This window comes from Ostrea edulis, chromosome 1 (assembly GCF_947568905.1).
Source record: "Ostrea edulis chromosome 1, xbOstEdul1.1, whole genome shotgun sequence".
In the NCBI taxonomy this organism is placed as follows: domain Eukaryota; kingdom Metazoa; phylum Mollusca; class Bivalvia; order Ostreida; family Ostreidae; genus Ostrea; species Ostrea edulis.
The window spans coordinates 5,835,601-5,860,368 of NC_079164.1; the positions used below are offsets into that span (position 1 = coordinate 5,835,601).

Below are 24,768 nucleotides of genomic sequence, written 5' to 3' on the forward strand. Positions count from 1 at the left end.
ATAATTTAGATTTTTTAAATGACACAGGAATGTATAAAAGTTAAATTATCTGTGTTCATCAGACGAAACACGATTTCTTGATCTCAAATGTCGCACAGCATCTCAAGAACTCCTTTGTACATGAAATGAATAATATCTGTCATATTGTGAATAGCATGAAAAAGTGAAGATAACCAACAGTGATCAATCTCATAAAGAATACAAAATTAAGAGTAGGGCAAACACGGACCCCTGGACACACCAGAGGTAGGATCAGATGCCTAGGAAGAGTAAGCATCCCCTGTCTACTGATCACACTTTCCATGTGCCCTATATCTTGACAGGGCCGTAAATTACATGGAGGCGGAGGAGGCAGCTGCCTCCTCCAACTTTTGAGCCAAAAAAAATTAAAATTTAAAGTTCATTAGAATTTATGTTGTTTCCAATAACTAAGAACATGATACCTCCCTTAAAAAGCATTCCAAATCTTTCTTTTAGAATGAGTTAGTCAAGTAACATCTTAGAAGGCCCTAGAATCAAGGATTTTGCACGAAACGTGTTCAGTGTGCACAAAATGTGCTCAGCGTCTGGGGGCCTGGGCAGCCCCCAGACCCCCGCCTAATTTCCTGCCTCCTCCAAATTGAAGGTTAATTTACAGCCCTGCTTGATCAGGTAAATGGAGTAATCTGTAGTTAAAATCAGTATGTAAAGAACGGCCAAACAATAGATATGAAACACGTCAAACAGCATTCAACCTAATGACAGGATGTATTTGTAAACTAGAACATAATAACGACCATAGAATTTGCAAAATGCTGACTTTTAACGAGACTGTTGAAACCCCATTATATGATTTTTTCCTCACAATTCACATTTATAAGCATCTGATGGTGCTTGCATAACAGTGTCTAATTATCACATCAAGATGATATTGTTCTAAGTGAATTATAAACTATAAAATACAATAAAATTCATCATCTGGCTTAGGATTCCATATATATGTTTATCAGAAACAAAAACAACGCAGTAAAGGAATCAACACAGAACAAAAACCAACTTGCAGTGGGATGCAAAGATGAATGAGTAAATGATTTATCGAGGTAATACCAGTATAATACAACAGATGGACCCTAGAAGAATTGGGATATTTTGTAAATTGTATAAAAACTCCAAAATTATCAATACATGTATTACTAACAAACAAGTCTCGTATGTACAACCATGAGATTGAGCACATGAATTCTACAATTTACAAACAAAACATGTACATGTAATAAACAGTTACTAATTTTAGCAACAGATGAGAAAGAATTAAGAAATGAAAGAAAACCCTTGAAATCCCTCCCCATGAATCTGTATGATTGTTCCCCAGGCAATTTTTTTTTTAAGCAAGGGGCCATTCCAACTTACAAGAACATTTAAATGAAAATTTGTATGAGGATCACATGGAGTAAACCAAAATGGCAACAAGAAAGAATTAAGAAATGAAAGAAAACCCTTGAAATCCCTCCCCATGAATCTGTATGATTGTTCCCCAGGCAATTTTTTTTTTAAGCAAGGGGCCATTCCAACTTACAAGAACATTTAAATGAAAATTTGTATGAGGATCACATGGAGTAAACCAAAATGGCAACGAGAAAAACTGAAGAGTTATAGTTAAGGGGAATAACTGAAGGTGATACTGTATTGTATTCTAAAAATAGCTCGACGCATTGTATGGAGAAGTAGACAGCAGGAAAATTACAGGCAGGTAAGTGGATAAATGACATTTACTCACGAGAAAATTTACGTTCGATTTCACAAGACTAGCCATTCGCAAAACTTTAGTTCTCATGAATAAACTCGTACACATAGAAGACTTAAGCAATGAATAATGATGCAGAAGAGTTATATCTCGTAAATAATTACAACATAGTATCCACGCGAAAATAAAGTCTCACGAACAAAAGTGATCTACAGTACATTGCATGTGTCCCAATTTTCTTTTAAAGGCAAAAGAATACAAGACAAATCTAAATCTATTTATATCTCTCTAAACTGATTTGATTATGGGGACAAAATTCAATATTTGGTAAAACATTGTCTGGACAAAAACATAACACAAGCAGAAAATTTACAGGTACACAGTACCGATAGGTTTCACATGTACGATTTACGTAAAAATAACTCTACAATACAGATAATACGGTTAAAACAACAGGAACCCTTACAAAACAAATCAGTAGAAATACTACTAATGCTCTATGTTATCACAGGTATGTAGGCCTAGCTTGCCATGGAATCGGTTATTTTAATGGGGGTCAAAGTTCGTGGAGAATAGATCATTAGGTTAACTCTATGGATGTTTCTCGAGATATCAATATTATTATACTATAATTCATTGACGTTGTATACCAATCCATGAAAAATACAACAGAGAGGAACAATACTAATTCCATGATGATGGTCACTAATAAAACACGGGGTATAAGGCACGAGAGTAAATACATATAAACATATCACATTAAAATAATCCCGTCATCCTAAAATAATCCGTTACCTTACCCCTGTACAAACTTAACAAATGCAGAAAGTTTTAAATAGATCACTAAAAGATGTCTGTAAATCAAATATAATTTTTACTATGTCACTTTAGCAACTCTACAAATGTGATGATATCGTAAATCACTTTTGATATATATGTGAACCTTATTTTAGCTTAAATACACAGGGTTATATTAAAGCAACAATATTAAAGTTTTTAAAATATAATTTCACATATTGTTGTGATGAAAAAAAAATTGAAGGTCTGTAAAAAATTCTTTTCACTAATAATTCTAACTCAGCAAAATTTTGGAAATAGTCTCATAATATATAAGTGATTTACAATATTTTTAATTGCCATTAACCTAACTAATCATGGATAAAGTTATTATATGCAAATGATTTGAAAATATCTACAACACTGCTAGGTACAATTTGGGAATATCATGATAATTCTAATTTGTTAATATTTAGTCTACATTTTCAAAGACCACACTTTCAATTAATTTGTCCTTTATACATCATACCTGGTGGTGCTGTCTATGAGTAAATATTCAGATGTACAACATATATATATACATATCTATATCATGATACTGACGGAATAGACTATAAAAGTTCCGGGAATGGACAAATAATGTATATATATATATATGACAAAATGTATATATGCTGATACTCTAACAATATTAACAAAAAGCTCTACAGTGACTCTTCTCTATCATAATATCTTTAAAAAGAATAACAACAAACAAATCAAAAATTAAACGCAGCAGATAATCCAACATAATCTCAGAACAAAGATTCGAACAAAACAGAAATGCACCACTATAGGTTATAATGATTTATAATTATGTCGAGTTTCACCACAAGGAAGGCGTCTTTAGATATGGTCGTGGAGTTGAGTTGTCTTTCTATAATTTTGTCGAGTTTCACCACAAGAAGGCGTCTCTGGATCTGGTTGAGGAGTTAAGTCGTCTCTCCCTCCTCTCGTCTTCGGCTACGGCTTCCTCATAACTGGGGGGCGGCTCATCGTTATACGGTGGTAGTTCTATGGCCATTGTGTAGCTTAAAATGTCTGGTGGCAGTTCATTCTCTGCCCTCTCAACCTCCAAATCACTGTCATTATCAAACTCAAACTCGAAACTATTCAGCGATGTCACAGAGTTCCTCTCTGTGTCACTGCCCACCGGGCTATCATCATCAACATCATCAGCATCATCGCCTTCCTCTGCAGGATCTGTGTTGTTATTTAAGGTATCATGAACAGAGGAATGACCAAACTGGTGGAGGTGATTTTGAAGCCAGCACTCTGAAGAGAAGTTCTCCACTCGCTGTCCCGTCAGAATCTCAGAATGGGAGACAAGAGACAGGCATTTTGGCACATGCTCTTGAGTCCGGTGAAGAAATGGGTTGGGAGTTGGGTGGAATGGATGGAATCTTCCCGAATGGTTCACCCTATAGAACGGATTCCACCGTAGATTGCTGGCGTACTGGTTAGCAAAGTCTGTGACCTCACTATTGTCTTCAAAGGTGCTAAACTGCCTCGTCTGCCTCGACCGTCTCCAAAATCGCATGTTGTTGTTGATGTATTGTATCTTAGAACTTGACTGCTGTCATGTTTATGGTTTCTGAAAATGAAGATGTCATAAACTTTGAAGATTAAATATGTTTCACAAATGCGCATTTTTTACTATGACCAAACAGTAAATCGAGTGCAATGCACATATTGCTACACTCTACAGAGTAATTCATAGCAATATGAAAAAAATAATTCTAAAAATGTTATGGAATTTACCTGACTTAATGACATTACCCGGGTGACATCCAATCAATAAAAATACTCCAATATATTTTGTTTGGTGTGGCTCCACTTCCTGGATAATATTTTTTTACCTTAGTTTTCGATTGTTGTAAAGTTAACCCAAATATCATTCTAAAAAATTGAAAACATACCAAGCAAAAACATTCATAATATTTTTTAATAGTAAATGATGTAGATGAATTCAGAGACAAGTAATACCATACAAACGGGAATACACGATACCGCTGCGAATGAAGAACTTTTTACGACATTCAGAAAACGTTTGAATTTGACGACAGTGGGGCGGCAAGTATAAACTTGTACATGTTATTTTTTTCTAAGTCTAGTAAACGTAAACATAAAAAGTTTGAGGAAATAGCTACCTTTATTGTAATTAAGTTATTAATACTCAAAGTAGTGTTTGCATTTCATGATAATATTGGAAGTAGCCTTCACGCAAGACAATGCTGTATCTTAAAAGATGTTTACATGTTTCCCCGAATTTACTCTGTTACAGACTTGTCTGTTGATATAGGACGACGCCGGACGTGAAATGCGGACTTTAATAGTACTTTTCACATGGATGATAAATGGTAAGATAAACATGATTTAATAAAACTTGCTTGCATAAAACAAGAGGGCTAGGGGGGAAAAGAGATTTGTGTACACCTTACACATGCAAAAATGTTCATCATATGACATGCTTATATTATACATTTATTGCATGATAGTGAGGGAGATATGAAGATTTATTCACCCCAAAAAATCATATTCCCCGAGGGCAACGTCCGAGGGGAATATGATTTTTCTTGGGTGAATAAATCTTCAGATCTCCGGAACATTCATGCAATAAATTGTTTATTATACCGAAACAAAGCAAGACTCAAAAGTGCATTTGAAATTGTAGTCCGCTCATCTATACATTGTATGTAACTGAGATCGTCCTAACGGTAACACCGCGCCGTCAATGTATTACGGTAGAAGGTACAAACAACGAAATACAGTGATATGATAACCAGTTTTTGTATTTCCATTCTCCTTGAATGCTAATTTACTTGCTTTTTTTGTATCAACCAAAACCATGCGATTCAACTGTGTATCAGAGACCCGCATATTTTGTGCCTTACGAACTATGAAAGTAGAATGATTCGGACTTATTGTGACGTCACAATACACTTCGTTTACTTTGACATTAAATTTATGGAAAATGCATGAGGCTGCCCAAGGGGTGAAATATGATAGGGAGATATGATGTTTGAGAGGGAGATATGAAGTTTTGTCATCCCTGGCATGTGACTGTCTAGACCAATCAGATTATGCGTTGCATAGAATTCTCATACTGAGGTATAATAATGCTTAAAGGTTCCTGGACTTTGTGAAAACACAATCATATTAAATTTGATATGGGTATTTGATATAAGGTATTAGAAATATAAAAGAAATCAGCAGATTCCAGTTTAAGTCTATTGTGATAAATTCACATCATATAAATCAATGAGTACTGAATCAAGATAATACTAGATATTTTTCCTTCATAGTATGGCTGCTTTCTTGACTTTCCCTAAATAGCAAAGTACATGTACCTGTATAAAATGATATATGTTTTTTGTCAGATGTTTTGCTAAGTAATGTATTTAGGCGTATAAATGTGAGATCTACCTGTATCTCATCCTTCCTCTTCCCCATTCCCCCTCTCCCCCACCCTCCCTCTCTTCCCCACCCTTCCTTTCTCCCCCTCCCTCTCACCCCACCTTCCACCTCTCTCCCACCCTTCCTTTCTTCCCTTCCCCCTCTCTCCCCCACCCTCCCTTTCTCCACTCCACCTCCCTTTTACCTTGTCTATTCCCATATTTTTCAAAGACATACTAAAAACATTAGTTTATTTTGAAGAAATGTGTAAAATTCAGGGAAATTTTTAGTATTCATAAAACATGAATGTTAAAACTATGTGTGAAGTGCTCATTGATTTATATGATGTGAATTTATCACAATAGCCTTAAACTGAAATGTGCTGAATTTTTTATGTTTCTCGGTTTGATAGCTATCAGACTTTGATCTTCCCCAAATATTTGAAAGCTGATCATGTAACTGATTTAAATCAGATCCAGAACTGTCATGTAAATTTTTATTTGTTCATCAAAAATGTTCATGAGCTTTACTACTGTAGATAGTTCATTATGGTAACATGCTAATATGTACAGTAAAACATGGTTATAGAAAATTTCCAGGCCTGGAGGTTATAAAACTTTTACCGCACTCTTACTCAAACTCGGCCTTTGATATTGTTTTGTGTATAACTCTGATCAAGCTCAAAACATACTCTATCTTGAGCATGTACTCCTTTTGAGTATGAGAATGATTTTATAAAAGTTTTCAACCCTGACTTTTGAGTATGGGTACGATTTAGAGCACGGAGTTCGAGTCTGAGTATGAAAATGTGCTCACAAAGTTTTATAACCTCTGGTCCAGCGAAAACAGTTTGTTGTAACCAATCTTACCTATATCCATTAAAATTTTCATTATTTTCCTCTCAGTTGAAGAAATATCACCTTACAATAAGCACAAATTCGTTATAAGTATGTTCATTATATGTGTGTTTTACTGTATATATGTATAATCTGATATTTGTCCTTATAATTCCATATTACAGATGCTGCATGAGAAAGCAGTGTAGAATTTCCACAACATAAGAAACCAGAAACGGCATTCATTACAGCTATGAATAATATTGACTTTGACACCACAGAACTCTGTTTGATAGACTCGGGCATTAAATCCCTGCTAAAGGTTCCGCTAAAGCAACAGCTTCAGGTCTTAAATGTACACAGTAACTTTATACACAGAATTGAAAACCTTTCGCATTTAAAGAATCTCAAACATCTGGACTTATCAGCGAATCAGATCAGTAAAATTGAAGGAATTGAGAATCTTTCCAATGTGAGGACCATCAATTTGTCGTGCAATCATTTAAGTGATGTACAGGGTCTTGCTGGACTGAGGTAAACAGTTTAAATATGTACATATTTGTCAATCTCTACCCAGAGTTATCGTTCCTTACATTCACATATACCTCTGTTAACGTCTCAAAATAAGCAATGTTATTCCACGTGTAATTCCACTTTTTGAACGGCTAATAAAACTAAGAACTTCTTTATAAAATGTTGGAAAAATGTAGGACAAGAAACTATTTGTAGATTTTTTTCCATTATATATTCTTCATGTACCTATCTATAGACCTGGTAGAACATTTCAACCCAAATTAATGCTTCTTGTGTCACAAAAAGATTTGACATCTGCTCAGTATTTATTTATTTATGTATATTTTGTAACTGTAGTCAAAACCATCCTTGATTTATTTGAGCATATGTGCCATTTTACAAAAATCTTGTAAAACCCTTGAGACGTTGACAGAGGTGTAAGTGAGAGCAAGGAACGACAACTCTGGGTAGAGAATGCAGATTTGTAAGTGTAATAGTTTCAAGATGCATCTGAGTTATTTCCCTTTAGAGAACTTTCATACACTGAAAGACACAAAAGAATTTGTTTACATGTGGGAGTGGGATAAATACCCATCACTGCATAACACTGCATAAATACCCATCACTGCATAAATACCCATCACTGCTTAAGTGAATGTAATCAGTAAGTTTCTTGTACGCAGTTTCATTACCCAATTCAACTGATACAAAAACTAAGTAAATGATAAGTATTCAGGGAGTAATTAATTACATGGAATTCTTATTATATCACATTATTTCATTGCTCATGCACACGTCTAGGATATTAATTGCATATATGACATTATTTTTGTGTTTTCACTTTAGTAAAATATGTCTTTCGATGCTATTTCCTACTTTTACATATTAAAACAGAAGCCACTTTTACATTTTATTGTCTTCTTCACTGACAGTAGGTCCACTCCCACTCAGTCATTAGAATCACCACTAAATGTACCTCCTATACAGAAGAACTCTTATTTAAAAAACTAATGTTTTGTGATTATTTATGTGAAATTGTTTTATGCATGCATGTATGTCGGATTCACTGTATTATTCTGAGTTCTTTATACCTAATAGGCTGGAGGGGGGGGGGGGGGGGGGGGTATTGTTTTTTGGTCTGTTTGTCTTTCAGCCACAAATTGAATTTTGATTAATACAAGATAAAGACTTTGTACTTATATTAACTGAAATTTGAGGTCAAAGCTATTTTACAGGACAAGGTCAAATTTTCTATAGTAGGACTTGACCATGGTCCAATCTGATCAAAATAAGATCTTTGATTCGCTCTGTTTGTGTAGCGACGTCAGGGTCATTCTTTGATACTGGTGAAAATGAGGAAATCTCACTTTAATATATATTTTATTTGCATTAATAACGCAAAACTATGTAATATTGGATATCATTTTATTAAGAATGAATGGGAGAGATAAAATAAGATAACATTTACGTGATAATGCCAACCTAATTTTAATTATATACTAAAAACTGTTAAAAAATTGCATAAATTACGCATGGAAAATGGGACAAAGACGGATGCATGTCATAAAATGGGAATAAAGTATTCCATTTGAATTGGGATGCACAGTGTTTGAGTTCCACTATATACAACAATATTTGAACTACTATTTACCATAAAATCATTCATGAAATTGATTGCCTTCATGAAAAAAATTATAAATTAAAATTCATGTTCGTTTGTTACACGTGGTGTCCAAAAAGTATGTGTACTTCATGTTTATTTTTTTGCTCTCCCTTTATACCTAGGCTCAATGTTTTGATCACATCACTGACATCTCCCTTTATACCTAGGCTCAATGTTTTGGTCACATCACTGACATCTCCGGTTTTAAATTTCCCTTTCTTGTTTAAGGTCTCTGGTGAAGATCAACCTGAGCTACAATCACATCACTGACATCTCGGGTTTTAAATCGCTACATGGTTCTAGTCATAAATTGTCACATATAGAACTCCATGGAAACCAGCTGTCTTCGCTGCAACATGTTATCAAGTCTCTGATTGGCTGCTGCAATTTACGACAGTTAACATTGAATTTGGATGGCTCTACGAACCCCATGTGTTCAGATACAGGTAACAGAATTCAGTCAATTTTGAAGTGATATACATATTTGGCGTTTTCTTTGTCATTTAATTGTTAATTTCTATATATTACAGAGCTTTATAAACCTGTAACTGCTAAGTTCATTATTATGTAAACCTTTGTTTGGAATCCATGATAAAACTTGTAATTAACTGTTTGTCTTTAGATAGCAGTTTGTGGTTTGATGATGGTGTCTTTATAGAATGTATTCATTGGTATTTCATTGTTTTAGTCCAATACCGATCCAAACTGTTAACAGCCCTCACCCAGCTAGAAGCCCTGGATGGGGTCGATCGTTGTGGAGAGGCTATTCGTGGGTATGAAGTCTTGGCAGACATCCCAGGTACAGAGTTAAGGTTCTTTGGTAGTGTCTGCAGTAAGTTTTAATGGTGTGTCAGGTACAGAGTTAAGGTTCTTTGGCTGTGTCTGTAGTAAGTTTAATGGTGTGTCACTGGAAAAAAAGATTTGAAATATATTTTCTGATTATGTCTTTGTTCACACCCCACGTAAAGGCCATGTGGACAAGATCGCTGGGAGGAAAGCTACATCATAATTGTCCAACCATATCTTAAGAACAGATAAGATTTAGTACAATTATACTTTTCACAAAGGTTATTTGGGACCTGCGCATTTGACATAATTCTATGCCAAGGTCATTTTAAGGTCACTTAGGAAAAAGTATGAAGCTTTTTGTTCAGACCATATATATTTGTTATAGAGGAATTTTCACTTTTCCTTGACCCACAGGTTACTTTTGACCAAACATGTGTCTCAACTTTTTATCAAGGTCATTTATGACAGGTCAAGGTCATAGGAATCATTATGGTAATCTGATCTGTAAGTATGTAATACACGGATTGTTCAGAGTTGCTTGAATGCTCATCCAAATGTGCTGTAATTGAAATATACCACCAATTTAACTGGGACTTGTTGGGGGTATTTAGAACAAATCTAGCTATTTTTAGAATTCCTCATGCAGCAATGGCAGCCATACCAATCATATATAGCTCACTTCTACTGCACATGACGAATTAAATGCAAAACACAAGTCTTGAAATAACGGACATGTAGAAGTAACCCTAAATTATCATTTCCTGTAAAAGTTACACAATGCTTTGTAGGTCTGGAGGACTACATGGATTTTCTTGTTTCTCAGTCTTCATCATCCGTATCTGTAAGTAACCACATTGTCAATATCTGTAAGTAACCACATTGTCAATATCTGTAAGTAACCACATTGTCAATATCTGTAAGTAACCAAGTCAATGATATCTGTAATTGACTAAGTCAATGATATATGTAAGTCACCAAGTCAATGATATCTGTAAGTCACCAAGTCAATGATATCTGTAAATGACCAAGTCAATGATATCTGTAAATGACCAAGTCAATGATATCTATAAGTCACCAAGTGAATGATATCTGTAAGTCACCAAGTCATTGATATCTGTAAATGATCAAGTGAATGATATCTGTAAGTCATTAAGTCAATGATAACTGTAAATGATCGAGTGAATGATATCTGTAAGTCATTAAGTCAATGATATCTGTAAGTCATTAAGCTGTTGATATCTGTAAGTAACCACATTGTCAATATCTGTAAGTAACCACATTGTCAATATCTGTAAGTAACCAAGTCAATGATATCTGTAATTGACTAAGTCAATGATATCTGTAAGTCACCAAGTCAATAATAACTGTAAATGATTGAGTGAATGATATCTGTAAGTCATTAAGTCAATGATATCAGTAAGTCATTAAGCTGTTGATATCTGTAAATGACTAAGTCAATGATATCAGTACGTCATTAAGCTGTTGATATCTGTCAATCAAGTCAATGATATTAGGCTGTCCAGCTGCCCTAAAATTTCTTTAAAAAATGTTAAATTTAAGTGGAAATCCTAGAAAGCCCTAATTTTCCCTGTCATTTCCTATTTTTTTTTAAAAAAAAAATTCTATTCTAGCAATTTTGGAAATGCCTGTGATATCTGTAAGTGACTAAGTCAATGATATCTGTAAGTCTTTAAATTGTTGATATTCTGTAAGTCATGAGATCATTGATATACAAGTATATGTGACCAATTCATCAATATCTGTAAGTGAACAAGTCATCAATATCTGTAAGTGATCAAGTCATCAATATCTGTAAGTGAACAAGTTGTCAATATCTTTAAGTGAACAAGTTGTCAATATCTGTAAGTGACCAAGTCATCAATATCTGTAAGTGACCAAGTTATCAATATCTGTAAGTGAACAAGTCATCAATATCTGTAAGTGAACAAGTCATCAATATCTGTAAGTGAACAAGTCATCAATATCTGTAAGTGACCAAGTCGTCAATATCTGTAAGTGAACAAGTCATCAATATCTGTAAGTGAACAAGTCATCAATATCTGTAAGTGAACAAGTCATCAATATCTGTAAGTGACCAAGTTGTCAATATCTGTAAGTGAACAAGTCATCAATATCTGTAAGTGACAAGTCATCAATATCTGTAAGTGAACAAGTCATCAATATCTGTAAGTGACCAAGTCATCAATATCTGTAAGTGACCAAGTTGTCAATATCTGTAAGTGAACAAGTCATCAATATCTGTAAGTGAACAAGTCATCAATATCTGTAAGTGACCAAGTCGTCAATATCTGTAAGTGAACAAGTCATCAATATGTGTAAGTGAACAAGTCATCAATATCTGTAAGTGAACAAGTTGTCAATATCTGTAAGTGAACAAGTCATCAATATCTGTAAGTGACCAAGTTGTCAATATCTGTAAGTGAACAAGTCATCAATATCTGTAAGTGACAAGTCATCAATATGTGTAAGTGAACAAGTTGTCAATATCTGTAAGTGAACAAGTTGTCGATTTCTCAATCTAATCATAATCAGATGGTCTCTAACCATCACAATATAGTCAATTTCCATAAGTGTGACCAAGTCTTAATAATTGTAAGTCACCAAGTTATAGATATCTGTAAGCGACCAAGTGATCGATATCTGTCAGTGATCAAATCATGTATATCTGTAAGTCACCAAATAATAGATATCTGTCAGTGATCAAATCATGTATAACTGTAAGTGATCAAATTGTCGATATCTATAAGTCATGAAGTCACTGATATCTGTACGTTACCCAGATGTCAATATCTGTAAGTGGACAAGTTTGAACAGATTTTTATATATCTAGATTGTCAGAGAAAAGAAGTTTGATCCACCTGTAAAATTCACAAGACTTGAAGTGTACTGTGTATGTAATTTCTGCCTCTCAAGTCTTCATTTGTTTTTTGAAACCTGGTTGGCTCTCACATTTTCTAGGAATGGCTTCTGAACAAAATGTCCATACATATCCCATAAACCAATTATGAAGTGTATTAATCTGGAAGAGAAGAAGAGTATTATGCTGGCCATTGTATCATTATAATGCCACCTTATGCATGCTTATCAAATAAAGCATAGGTAGAGACATAGGTTGTGAAAATGGCCTGGCCTGGAGGTTATAAAACTTTTTTTGAGCACATTCTCATACTCAGACTCAAACTATGTGCTCTAAATCGTACACATACTCAAAAGTGAATGTTATAAAACTTTTATAAAAATCATTCTCACGCTCAAATGGAGTACATGCTCAAGATTTTAAGTATGTTTTGAAGCTTTCTCAGAGTTATACCCAAAACAAAAATGGCTGAGTTTGAGTATGAGTACGATAAAAGTTTTATAGCGTTTAGCAGGTACTTGTTCATTTCGATAACTTTTAGTATTTACATTTATAAACAGGAGAGCAAGTCAGTGGATGTTGTAACTCCAAAAATTGATGAAGCGTTGGAAAAGTTCCATCAGAGGAAATCCGGAAATTTGTCCTCCACAGAAATGAGTGTGCTGCAGTCAGATGCAGACACGAGCACGGGAATCCCTGTAAGTTCTCGTTACTGATTCAAGTACAGTTAGAAATAGATTGGTTTATTAGATTAGTCGGGGAATATTTTTGGCTTTCAAACTATAGTGTCATTGGTGAACTTTTGGTTTGGTTGAAGTACATTTGATTTTTACTTTTTATTATATACCCATCAATGTTTCATTTTTTGATACTATTAATTTCGTAGAGTGTGATCTGGATTACCACACTGGTTTTCTGATTCTGTATCGGTATCCTCTGAAACTGAAGACATCACATTGCATCAATGCAATGTTTTTTGTGGAAAATATCAACTGCATCACAAACAAAACTGCATACACAAAATATAGTTTCACTGTATGTCTGTGTTTTAGGTAATTTGGATTACATTTATTATCTTATAAATGTAGATTTAAAAGTACATACGGGGGTATATAATAAATTTATCATTACTACAGTAACTTGATCCGAAGAGTTAGATCACAATTCGTTGACAGGCACGGATCATCAGATCTCGAAGCTTTGCGTCTCGTTTGTTCTGATGTTCTCCGTGTGTCAACTCGATGTGATCCAACTCTTCGGATAAAGTTACTGTAGTAATAATATCTATATATTGGACGTTAACTAACTAATCTGAGATCCGAACCCTTAATGTAATTAGTATTATGTTATAGTCAGAACAGCCTGTCTGGAAGGGGTGAATATTTATGTGCTGAATATACCTGTCTGGTAAGGCCAATTCAACTTAATTGATAGATTATCATCCCCGCCCGCCCCTCAAAAATTGACCCGCCCCGAATTTTTTTATTTTACGAAACTTGCGATTTCCAGAATATTTTCATGTCAGACTCCAGTATTTACACATCTTGTTTACATTTCCGGTATAGCAACGTGAAAAGCCACATGAAGAAAATAGATCTATATGGTTTTCTTAATTTCTCGCGTTCTTACCGGCGTAAATCTTGAAGAAGTTGGGTATATTTCTGTTATATCCTTAGATTAAAGCTTAACCTGGATTAGTCTATGAAAATAGCATAGATTGATATTCATCTTGCATTAAATGATGCGGATCTGTTGAAAAAAAACCTCATTTGTCTTTAATATTTTTCTCAGAAAATAAAAATTAAAAAATAAAATCCTCCCACCCGCCCCATACTTTTTGCTGACCCTGGATTAAGTTGAATTGGCCTAAGGGTGAATATTTACACATGTTGAAATATACCTGTCTGGTAAGAGTGAATATTTACGTGCTGAATATACCTGCACTCAGAAATAAGTAGAGCATACTTTCTAATACAGTAATACATGGTTACAGCAAAACTATTTATAATGAATTCATGCATACACTGAAGTGATTTTTCCTTCCCTGTAGTTTTAAAGTGTATTATGAATTTTTTGGATATAACGAATTATGTTCATAACAAATCAAATTTGTTTGTCCCCAGCACCTCACTATAAGCATGTTATACTGTAATTGTTTGTCCCCAGCACCTCACTATAAGCATGTTATACTGTATGATAGTACATAGGAAGACGACCTCTAAGTGTAAGTTCCACATATAAATAACGATTGTTGTACTGTCAGGCCCCCAGTAGTCAGTCTGTGATCAGGAGTATAAATAACGATTGTTGTACTGTCAGGCCCCCAGTAGTCAGTCTGTGATCAGGAGTATAAATAACGATTGTTGTACTGTCAGGCCCCCAGTGGTCAGTCTGTGATCAGGAGTATAAATAACGATTGTTGTACTGTCAGGCCCCCAGTAGTCAGTCTGTGATCAGGAGTATAAATAACGATTGTTGTACTGTCAGGCCCCCAGTAGTCAGTCTGTGATCAGGAGTATAAATAACGATTGTTGTACTGTCAGGCCCCCAGTAGTCAGTCTGTGATCAGGAGTATAAATAACGATTGTTGTACTGTCAGGCCCCCAGTAGTCAGTCTGTGATCAGGAGTATAAATAACGATTGTTGTACTGTCAGGCCCCCAGTAGTCAGTCTGTGATCAGGAGTATAAATAACGATTGTTGTACTGTCAGGCCCCCAGTGGTCAGTCTGTGATCAGGAGTATGAATAACTGTTTATTGTTTTTCTCTCAGGCCCCCAGTGGTCAGTCTGTGACTGACCAGGAAGCCAGACTGGAGTTCCTGGAACAGCAACTCGCCGAGCTCATCCAGGGATCAAAGGTCAGTATTATGAGAAAAATTCACGGCTAATAATTTCCTCTTGCCACTGTCCTGTTTAAGAACTGCTGGATGTGAACTGCTGGATGTGAACTGCTGGATGTGAACTGCTGGATGTGAACTGCTGGATGTGAACTGCTGGATGTGAACTGCTGGATGTGATTTGACCAACGTTTTATGATAATTGCTTGATATTTATAGTGTACATTTAAGTTTTTAAGGATTATAGGACCAGTAGTCACAATTGGACAATAAAGGTTACTCCTACAAGTAAAAGCCTCGGTTAATGTCCCTACCCTCCTTATATACCTCAGTAATAAAATATAAAGCCTCGGTTAATGTCCATACCCTCCTTATATACCTCAGTAATAAAATATAAAGTAAAAGCCCCGGTTAATGTCCCTACCCTCCTTATATACCTCAGTAATAAAATATAAAGCCTCCGTTAATGTCCATACCCTCCTTATATACCTCAGTAATAAAATATAAAGCCTCCGTTAATGTCCATACCCTCCTTATATACCTCAGTAATAAAATATAAAGCCTCGGTTAATGTCCCTACCCTCCTTATATACCTCAGTAATAAAATATAAAGCCTCCGTTAATGTCCATACCCTCCTTATATACCTCAGTAATAAATTATAAAGCCTCGGTTAATGACTCTACCCTCCTTATATACCTCAGTAATAAAATATAAAGCATCGGTTAATGTCCATACCCTCTTTATATACCTCAGTAATAAAATAATATGTATACGGTGTGACCGTTGGACCGAGTGAAGCATGTACGTAACTCCGTGTCCCGAGTGGTAATCATAATTCCGTTAAGTATGGTAGATTATGATTCATTTAAAAATATATATTTTGAATGATATTTCCTTGCGCTAAACACCCAGTAACATCTCAATATTAAAGGAGTTTATATGGGGACAACAGTTTTACATGATCCGCCTATTCATTGAATGCGGGAAATAAAACGCAAGACGAGGTAAACTGTGCATTGTGACGTCACATTTAGCCTCGACTTTTTTCTCTTTTTCAAAGTAAACAATTATAAACAACAACTAGACACGATCTCGTTGCGAGCAACGAGTAGGTCTTCCGTCCGATTTGTTGATGCACTCGGAGTTAAAAAAAAAAAAAGAAGACAAATGAGTCCCAATTTAGTTTCCGACTTTAAGACACTTTAGATGTAATCAATTTTTCATATCATAAGCTTCTGAAGCAAAGTTGCGGTGAAATTCGTTTGAATTCGACTCTCCAGGCGAGCCATAAGGCCCGCGGGCCTATTTCTTGATGTCATTTGTTAGCCCTCTATAGACTCAACAACTTTAGTTCTATATGTCTTTACAAAATATTTACCTGTAAAAAGTTATTGAGATCGACCGATATCGACAAAAAATCGACTCTACAGGCGAGCCATTAGGACCATAGGCCTATTTCTTGATATCAATCGATAGATCTCGATAAACTGAACAACTTTTGTTCAATATGTCCTTACAAAATATTTACCAGTTACAAGTTTTTGAAATCGACTGATATCGACAAAAATCGACTCTACAGGCGAGCCATGAGGCCCACAGACCCATTTTTTGATATTGATCGATAGGTTATGACACATTGAACAACTTTTGTTCAATAATGCTTTTCAAAAAATATGTGGTTTTAAAGATATGAGGCGTCAAATATTTACGATTTTGGCCCTTAAAATCTCTAATTACGTAACATATGACCTACTTTTTGATTTGATAAGATCAAGCTCGTTGAGATGAACATTTCCGCTTCTACAACTTATTATAAAATATTAATAGTTTCTGAGATATTCTCAAAAACATTTGGACCCTTCTGAACCCCTAATTTAAAGGGCCAGCCCGTTTTGCTTGATATCGTAAGAAAGGCCTTGTCATTTTAAAATTTTTTTGCTCAACAAGTATTTAGAAATTCTTTACCGTTCTCGAGTTATCTCTACAAGAAATATTTAGGGGCCAAACTGTAGCTCCCTAACGGGGCCACATAGGGAAAAAACGAAATGTACATATTGTTTAGATTATCATTCTGAACAACTTTTGTTCAATAATGCTTTTCAAAATATTTGTCGTTTTCAAGATATGAGGCGTCAATTATTTATGATTTTGGCCCTTAAAATCCCTTATTACGTAACATATGACCCAGTTTTTGATTTGATGAGAACAAGCTCGTTTAGATGAACATTTCCGCTTCAATGACTTATTACAAAATATTAATAGTTTCTGAGATATTCTCATAAACCTTTGGACCCTTCTGGGCCCCTAATTTAAAGGGTCGGCCCCTTTTGCTTGATATCGTAAGAAAGGTCATGACATTTCAAACATTTTTTGTTCAACAAGTATTTAGAAATTCTTTACCGTTCTCGAGTTATTTCTAGAAGTAATTTTTAGGGGCCAAACTGTAGCTCCCTAACGGGGCCACATAGGGTAAAAACGAAATATGCATATTGTTCAGATCATCATTCTGAACAACTTTTGTTCTTTATTGCTTTTCAAAATATTTGTCGTTTTCGAGATACAAGGGGTAAAAAATGTATGGTTTTGGCCCTTAAAATCCCTTATTACGTAACATATGACCTAAATTTTTATATGAATAGATTTGGATTGTTGAGATGAACATTTTTTGTTCTTTGACTTATACCAAAATATTAACGATTTTTGAGATATTTGATCTAGACTTTGAGCCCTTCTAGATCCCTAATTGAAGGGGCTAGCCCCTAAATCTTGATATTTTCGAAAAGATCTCGTAAATGTGCACAACTTTTGTTCTACATGTCTTAACAAAATATTTGCAAGAAAAAAGATGTTGGAGATGAAAGGTCAAAAATCGCCGAAATCGGCGAAAAATTTTGGCATCCATTTTTTCAGGTCCAGGCGAGCATTTAGGCAAATCGCCTCCGGTAAAATCGAATCCCCCACAAATCTTCTAAAATGTTTACTCTATCTTGTGTAGAAATTTCAAGACTCTAGCTTCAAAACTAACGGAGGAGATGTGTGGACAACAAGGCCCTTCAAAAAGTCACTAAAAGAGAGATAACTCTTGACCGGAAGTGACGTCAAGCACGAAATTTTGCAAGCAAAGTCTCGTCACCAAAAGACATCTTTCCTGAAAATTTCGTGAAAATCGATCGAGAAATGGCTGAGAAAAACGCGTGTACTACCAAGGAAAATAATAATAATAATAATGAAGAAGAAGAACGCGAACAATAATAGTAAGGTCTTCCGCAGGAGACGGAAGACCTTAATAACTAGACACGATCTCGTTGCGAGCAACGAGTAGGTCTTCCGTCCGATTTGTTGATGCACTCGGAGTTAAAAAAAAAAAAAAAAGAAGACAAATGAGTCCCAATTTAGTTTCCGACTTTAAGACACTTTAGATATAATAAATTTTTCATATCATAAGCTTCTGAAGCAAAGTTGCGGTGAAATTCGTTTGAAATTCGACTCTCCAGGCGAGCCATAAGGCCCGCGGGCCTATTTCTTGATGTCATTTGTTAGCCCTCTATAGACTCAACAACTTTAGTTCTATATGTCTTTACAAAATATTTACCTGTAAAAAGTTATTGAGATCGACCGATATCTACAAAAAATCGACTCTACAGGCGAGCCATTAGGACCATAGGCCTATTTCTTGATATCAATCGATAGATCTCGATAAACTGAACAACTTTTGTTCAATATGTCCTTACAAAATATTTACCAGTTACAAGTTTTTGAAATCGACTGATATCGACAAAAATCGACTCTACAGGCGAGCCATGAGGCCCACAGACCCATTTTTTGATATTGATCGATAGGTTATGACACATTGAACAACTTTTGTTCAATAATGCTTTTCAAAAAATATGTGGTTTTAAAGATATGAGGCGTCAAATATTTACGATTTTGGCCCTTAAAATCTCTAATTACGTAACATATGACCTACTTTTTGATTTGATAAGATCAAGCTCGTTGAGATGAACATTTCCGCTTCTACAACTTATTATAAAATATTAATAGTTTCTGAGATATTCTCAAAAACATTTGGACCCTTCTGAACCCCTAATTTAAAGGGCCAGCCCGTTTTGCTTGATATCGTAAGAAAGGCCTTGTCATTTTAAACATTTTTTGCTCAACAAGTATTTAGAAATTCTTTACCGTTCTCGAGTTATCTCTACAAGAAATATTTAGGGGCCAAACTGTAGCTCCCTAACGGGGCCACATAGGGAAAAAACGAAATGTACATATTGTTTAGATTATCATTCTGAACAACTTTTGTTCAATAATGCTTTTCAAAATATTTGTCGTTTTCAAGATATGAGGCGTCAATTATTTATGATTTTGGCCCTTAAAATCCCTTATTACGTAACATATGACCTACTTTTTGATTTGATGAGAACAAGCTCGTTTAGATGAACATTTCCGCTTCAATGACTTATTACAAAATATTAATAGTTTCTGAGATATTCTCATAAACCTTTGGACCCTTCTGGACCCCTAATTTAAAGGGTCAGCCCCTTTTGCTTGATATCGTAAGAAAGGTCATGACATTTCAAACATTTTTTGTTCAACAAGTATTTAGAAATTCTTTACCGTTCTCGAGTTATTTCTAGAAGTAATTTTTAGGGGCCAAACTGTAGCTCCCTAACAGGGCCACATAGGGTAAAAACGAAATATGCATATTGTTCAGATCATCATTCTGAACAACTTTTGTTCTTTATTGCTTTTCAAAATATTTGTCGTTTTCGAGATACAAGGGGTAAAAAATGTATGGTTTTGGCCCTTAAAATCCCTTATTACATAACATATGACCTAAATTTTTATATGAATAGATTTGGATTGTTGAGATGAACATTTTTTGTTCTTTGACTTATACCAAAATATTAACGATTTTTGAGATATTTGATCTAGACTTTGAGCCCTTCTAGATCCCTAATTGAAGGGGCTAGCCCCTAAATCTTGATATTTTCGAAAAGATCTCGTAAATGTGCACAACTTTTGTTCTACATGTCTTAACAAAATATTTACAAGAAAAAAGATGTTGGAGATGAAAGGTCAAAAATCGCCGAAATCGGCGAAAAATTTTGGCATCCATTTTTTCAGGTCCAGGCGAGCGTTTAGGCAAATCGCCTCCGGTAAAATCGAATCCCCCACAAATCTTCTAAAATGTTTACTCTATCTTGTGTAGAAATTTCAAGACTCTAGCTTCAAAGCTAACGGAGGAGATGCGTGGACAACAAGGCCCTTCAAAAAGTCACTAAAAGAGAGATAACTCCTGACCGAAAGTGACGTCAAGCACGAAATTTGCAAGCAAAGTCTCGTCAACAAAAGACATCTTTCCTGAAAATTTCGTGAAAATCGAACCAGAAATGGCTGAGAAAAACGCGTGTACTACCAAGGAAAATAATAATAATAATAATGAAGAAGAAGAACGCGAACAATAATAGTAAGGTCTTCCGCAGGAGACGGAAGACCTTAATAATATTGAAGAAGAAGAACGCGAACAATAATAGTAAGGTCTTCCGCAGGAGACGGAAGACCTTAATAATATTGAAGAAGAAGAACGCGAACAATAATAGTAAGGTCTTCCGCAGGAGACGGAAGACCTTAATAATAATAATGAAGAAGAAGAACGCGAACAATAATAGTAAGGTCTTCCGCAGGAGACGGAAGACCTTAATAATAATAATAATGAAGAAGAAGAACGCGAACAATAATAGTAAGGTCTTCCGCAGGAGACGGAAGACCTTAATAATGAAGAAGAAGAACGCGAACAATAATAGAAAGGTCTTCCGCAGGAGACGGAAGACCTTAATAATAATAATGAAGAAGAAGAACGCGAACAATAATAGTAAGGTCTTCCGCAGGAGACGGAAGACCTTAATAATGCATTCCGTATGCAATGAGAAAGGCCGTTAAAACTAATTGCACATCAGAGTCTTCTATTATTGGCATTCAAAATAAAACACGAATAACTGTTGAAGCAGGTAATGAAAAAATAAATGGCGGCGCCCATATGGATCACGAAAATTTCAGTGAACGTATATAGAGATTATCTCTTTTTCTTTTGCTGATTTTGACTTTTTTCTTTTACATACGTGTTACCTTTAGAGCCTTTAAAGCCTTTAGAGCCTCGGTTAATGTCTCTACCCTCCTTATATACCTCAGTAACAAATTATAAAGCCTTGGTTAATGTCCCTACCCTCCTTATATACCTCAGTAATAAATTATAAAGCCTCGGTTAATGTCTCTACCCTCCTTATATACCTCAGTAATAAAATATAAAGCCCCGGTTAATGTCTCTACCCTCCTTATATACCTCAGTAATAAAATATAAAGCCTCGGTTAATGACTCTACCCTCCTTATATACCTCAGTAATAAAATATAAAGCCTTGGTTAATGTCCCTACCCTCCTTATATACCTCAGTAATAAATTATAAAGCCTCGGTTAATGTCCCTACCCTCCTTATATACCTCAGTAATAAAATATAAAGTAAAAGCCCCGGTTTATGTCCCTACCCTCCTTATATACCTCAGTAATAAATTATAAAGCCTCGGTTAATGTCCCTACCCTCCTTATATACCTCAGTAATAAATTATAAAGTAAAAGCCTTGGTTAATGTCCCTACCCACCTTATATACCTCAGTAATAAAATATAAAGCCTCGGTTAATGTCTCTACCCTCCTTATATACCTCAGTAATAAAATATAAAGCCTCGGTTAATGTCCCTACCCTCCTTATATACCTCAGTAATAAATTATAAAGTAAAAGCCTTGGTTAATGTCCCTACCCACCTTATATACCTCAGTAATAAAATATAAAGCCTCGGTTAATGTCTCTACCCTCCTTATATACCTCAGTAATAAATTATAAAGCCTCGGTTAATGACTCTACCCTCCTTATATACCTCAGTAATAAAATATAAAGCCTCGGTTAATGTCCCTACCCTCCTTATATACCTCAGTAATAAAATATAAAGCCTCGGTTAATGTCCATACCCTCCTTATATACCTCAGTAATAAAATATAAAGCCTCGGTTAATGACTCTACCCTCCTTATATACCTCAGTAATAAAATATAAAGCCTCGGTTAATGTCTCTACCCTCCTTATATACCTCAGTAATAAAATATAAAGCCTCGGTTAATGACTCTACCCTCCTTATATACCTCAGTAATAAAATATAAAGCCTCGGTTAATGTCCCTACCCTCCTTATATACCTCAGTAATAAATTATAAAGCCTCGGTTAATGTCCCTACCCTCCTTATATACCTCAGTAATAAATTATAAAGCCTCGGTTAATGTCTCTACCCTCCTTATATACCTCAGTAATAAAATATAAAGCCTTGGTTAATGTCCCTACCCTCCTTATATACCTCAGTAATAAAATATAAAGTAAAAGCCTTGGTTAATGTCCCTACCCACCTTATATACCTCAGTAATAAAATATAAAGCCTCGGTTAATGTCCCTACCCTCCTTATATACCTCAGTAATAAATTATAAAGTAAAAGCCTTGGTTAATGTCCCTACCCACCTTATATACCTCAGTAATAAAATATAAAGCCTCGGTTAATGTCTCTACCCTCCTTATATACCTCAGTAATAAAATATAAAGCCTCGGTTAATGTCTCTACCCTCCTTATATACCTCAGTAATAAAATATAAAGTAAAAAGCCTCGGCTAATGTCTCTACCCTCCTTATATACCTCAGTAATAAAATATAAAGCCCCGGTTAATGTCTCTACCCTCCTTATATACCTCAGTAATAAAATATAAAGCCTCGGTTAATGTCCCTACCCACCTTATATACCTCAGTAATAAAATATAAAGCCTCGGTTAATGTCCCTACCCTCCTTATATACCTCAGTAATAAAATATAAAGCCTCGGTTAATGACTCTACCCTCCTTATATACCTCAGTAATAAAATATAAAGTAAAAGCCTTGGTTAATGTCCCTACCCACCTTATATACCTCAGTAATAAAATATAAAGCCTCGGTTAATGTCTCTACCCTCCTTATATACCTCAGTAATAAAATATAAAGTAAAAAGCCTCGGCTAATGTCTCTACCCTCCTTATATACCTCAGTAATAAAATATAAAGCCTCGGTTAATGTCCCTACCCTCCTTATATACCTCAGTAATAAATTATAAAGCCCCGGTTAATGTCTCTACCCTCCTTATATACCTCAGTAATTAAAAAAAGAAAGAAATGAAATTGGATAAAAACAAATTTAAGGAAAATAAAAAATAAAAATACATAAAGATGATAAGATAGAATAAGAGTGTTGCTGCATCTCTAGTTGTCCGGAGTAACACTAAGGATGAATGATGCTGTAATGGTTGTCTGTCGGAGTAACAATAAGGGTGAATTATGTTCCATTAAACCGTAGGAATTTTTATATAGGTCTTCTTATTATCAAGGCTGCACATTTTGTGTGAATTATGACCTATTGACCTGATGATGTAATTGTGAAAATCATACATTGAATTTGTATTTCAGGTGACTTCCAGAGATGGCACCAAAACAACCCCAAGAAAGCATGTGGCAAAACGAGGTTTGTACACGGATTGTTCAGAGAATGACAGATATCAAGATTTTGAGATTATGGAGTGAACATTTGCAGTAGCAATTAGTGACTTCATCAAGTTTCCTATGTTATGTACATTTGTTTTCTTGACGCGAAGTTATTGGGTACTTACATGTGTTGATAAGATCTGGTAAACTGCTGCAGCTGTAGAATAACATGAAGGAGTTACTTCCCTTAGCTCTCATTGAATAGTATGATTGACAGTCTGGTTGTCGTAACAGCTTCAGGAGGGTTACGTCTCGGTTACCATACATCATACCTGGTGAGGCTGTTCTTGGACTTCCTAGCAATAATCGTGTCAGTTTTATTATAAACTGGAGAAATTAACGTGGCCACTGACTCCCGTCAGGTGACTTTATTGTGAAATTGACATCGGCCTAAGCATGTAAGGTTTTTACATTTCACAATTTCATGAAGAACTTAGTAAACAGATAGCAATAAGAGGTCCTGTCCAATGTTTTCAGATTTAAAGGAAGCTAAAGACAGAAGTGCTGGAGACTGTCTTAAATTATGCAACTGCACTCCAATTTTCTCCATTTGATGCAATAAAGTACCAGTTTTATGGTAGTTGTTGACAAGTTATTCTGGCTGTAAGCTTATCAATCATTACATATAAATATAAAGTAAGCTTATCAATCATTACATATAAATGTTAATACGACAGTCTGATAATATAAATATAAAGTAAGCTTATCAATCATAA

At 35.0% G+C, this 24,768-nt stretch overlaps 2 protein-coding genes across 2 annotated transcripts in view; one reads left to right on the forward strand and one right to left on the reverse strand.

Moving 5' to 3' along the window:
* Positions 1-1,055: 1,055 nt before the first annotated feature.
* On the reverse strand, positions 1,056-4,079 carry LOC125664352 (uncharacterized). Its single transcript, XM_056152164.1, has one exon. The coding sequence runs from the start codon at positions 4,077-4,079 to the stop codon at positions 3,435-3,437; it is 645 nt and encodes a 214-aa protein (XP_056008139.1). The 3' UTR covers positions 1,056-3,434.
* Positions 4,080-4,404: 325 nt separating this feature from the next.
* The window catches only part of LOC125664350 (leucine-rich repeat and coiled-coil domain-containing protein 1-like), a 123,441-nt gene continuing 103,077 nt past the window's right edge, over positions 4,405-24,768 (forward strand). The window contains exons 1-8 of the mRNA XM_056152159.1: positions 4,405-4,899; positions 6,957-7,305; positions 9,176-9,393; positions 9,636-9,746; positions 10,525-10,577; positions 13,175-13,312; positions 15,386-15,472; positions 23,978-24,032. Coding sequence (XP_056008134.1) covers positions 7,025-7,305; positions 9,176-9,393; positions 9,636-9,746; positions 10,525-10,577; positions 13,175-13,312; positions 15,386-15,472; positions 23,978-24,032 — 943 coding nt within the window. The 5' untranslated portion in view covers positions 4,405-4,899; positions 6,957-7,024. The remainder of the gene's footprint in view (positions 4,900-6,956; positions 7,306-9,175; positions 9,394-9,635; positions 9,747-10,524; positions 10,578-13,174; positions 13,313-15,385; positions 15,473-23,977; positions 24,033-24,768) is intronic.

What these genes read in the sequence shown, in the direction of transcription:
- LOC125664352 (XM_056152164.1), bottom strand. Translation starts at nt 4,079, where the DNA reads ATGCGATTTTGGAGACGGTCGAGGCAGACGAGGCAGTTTAGCACCTTT.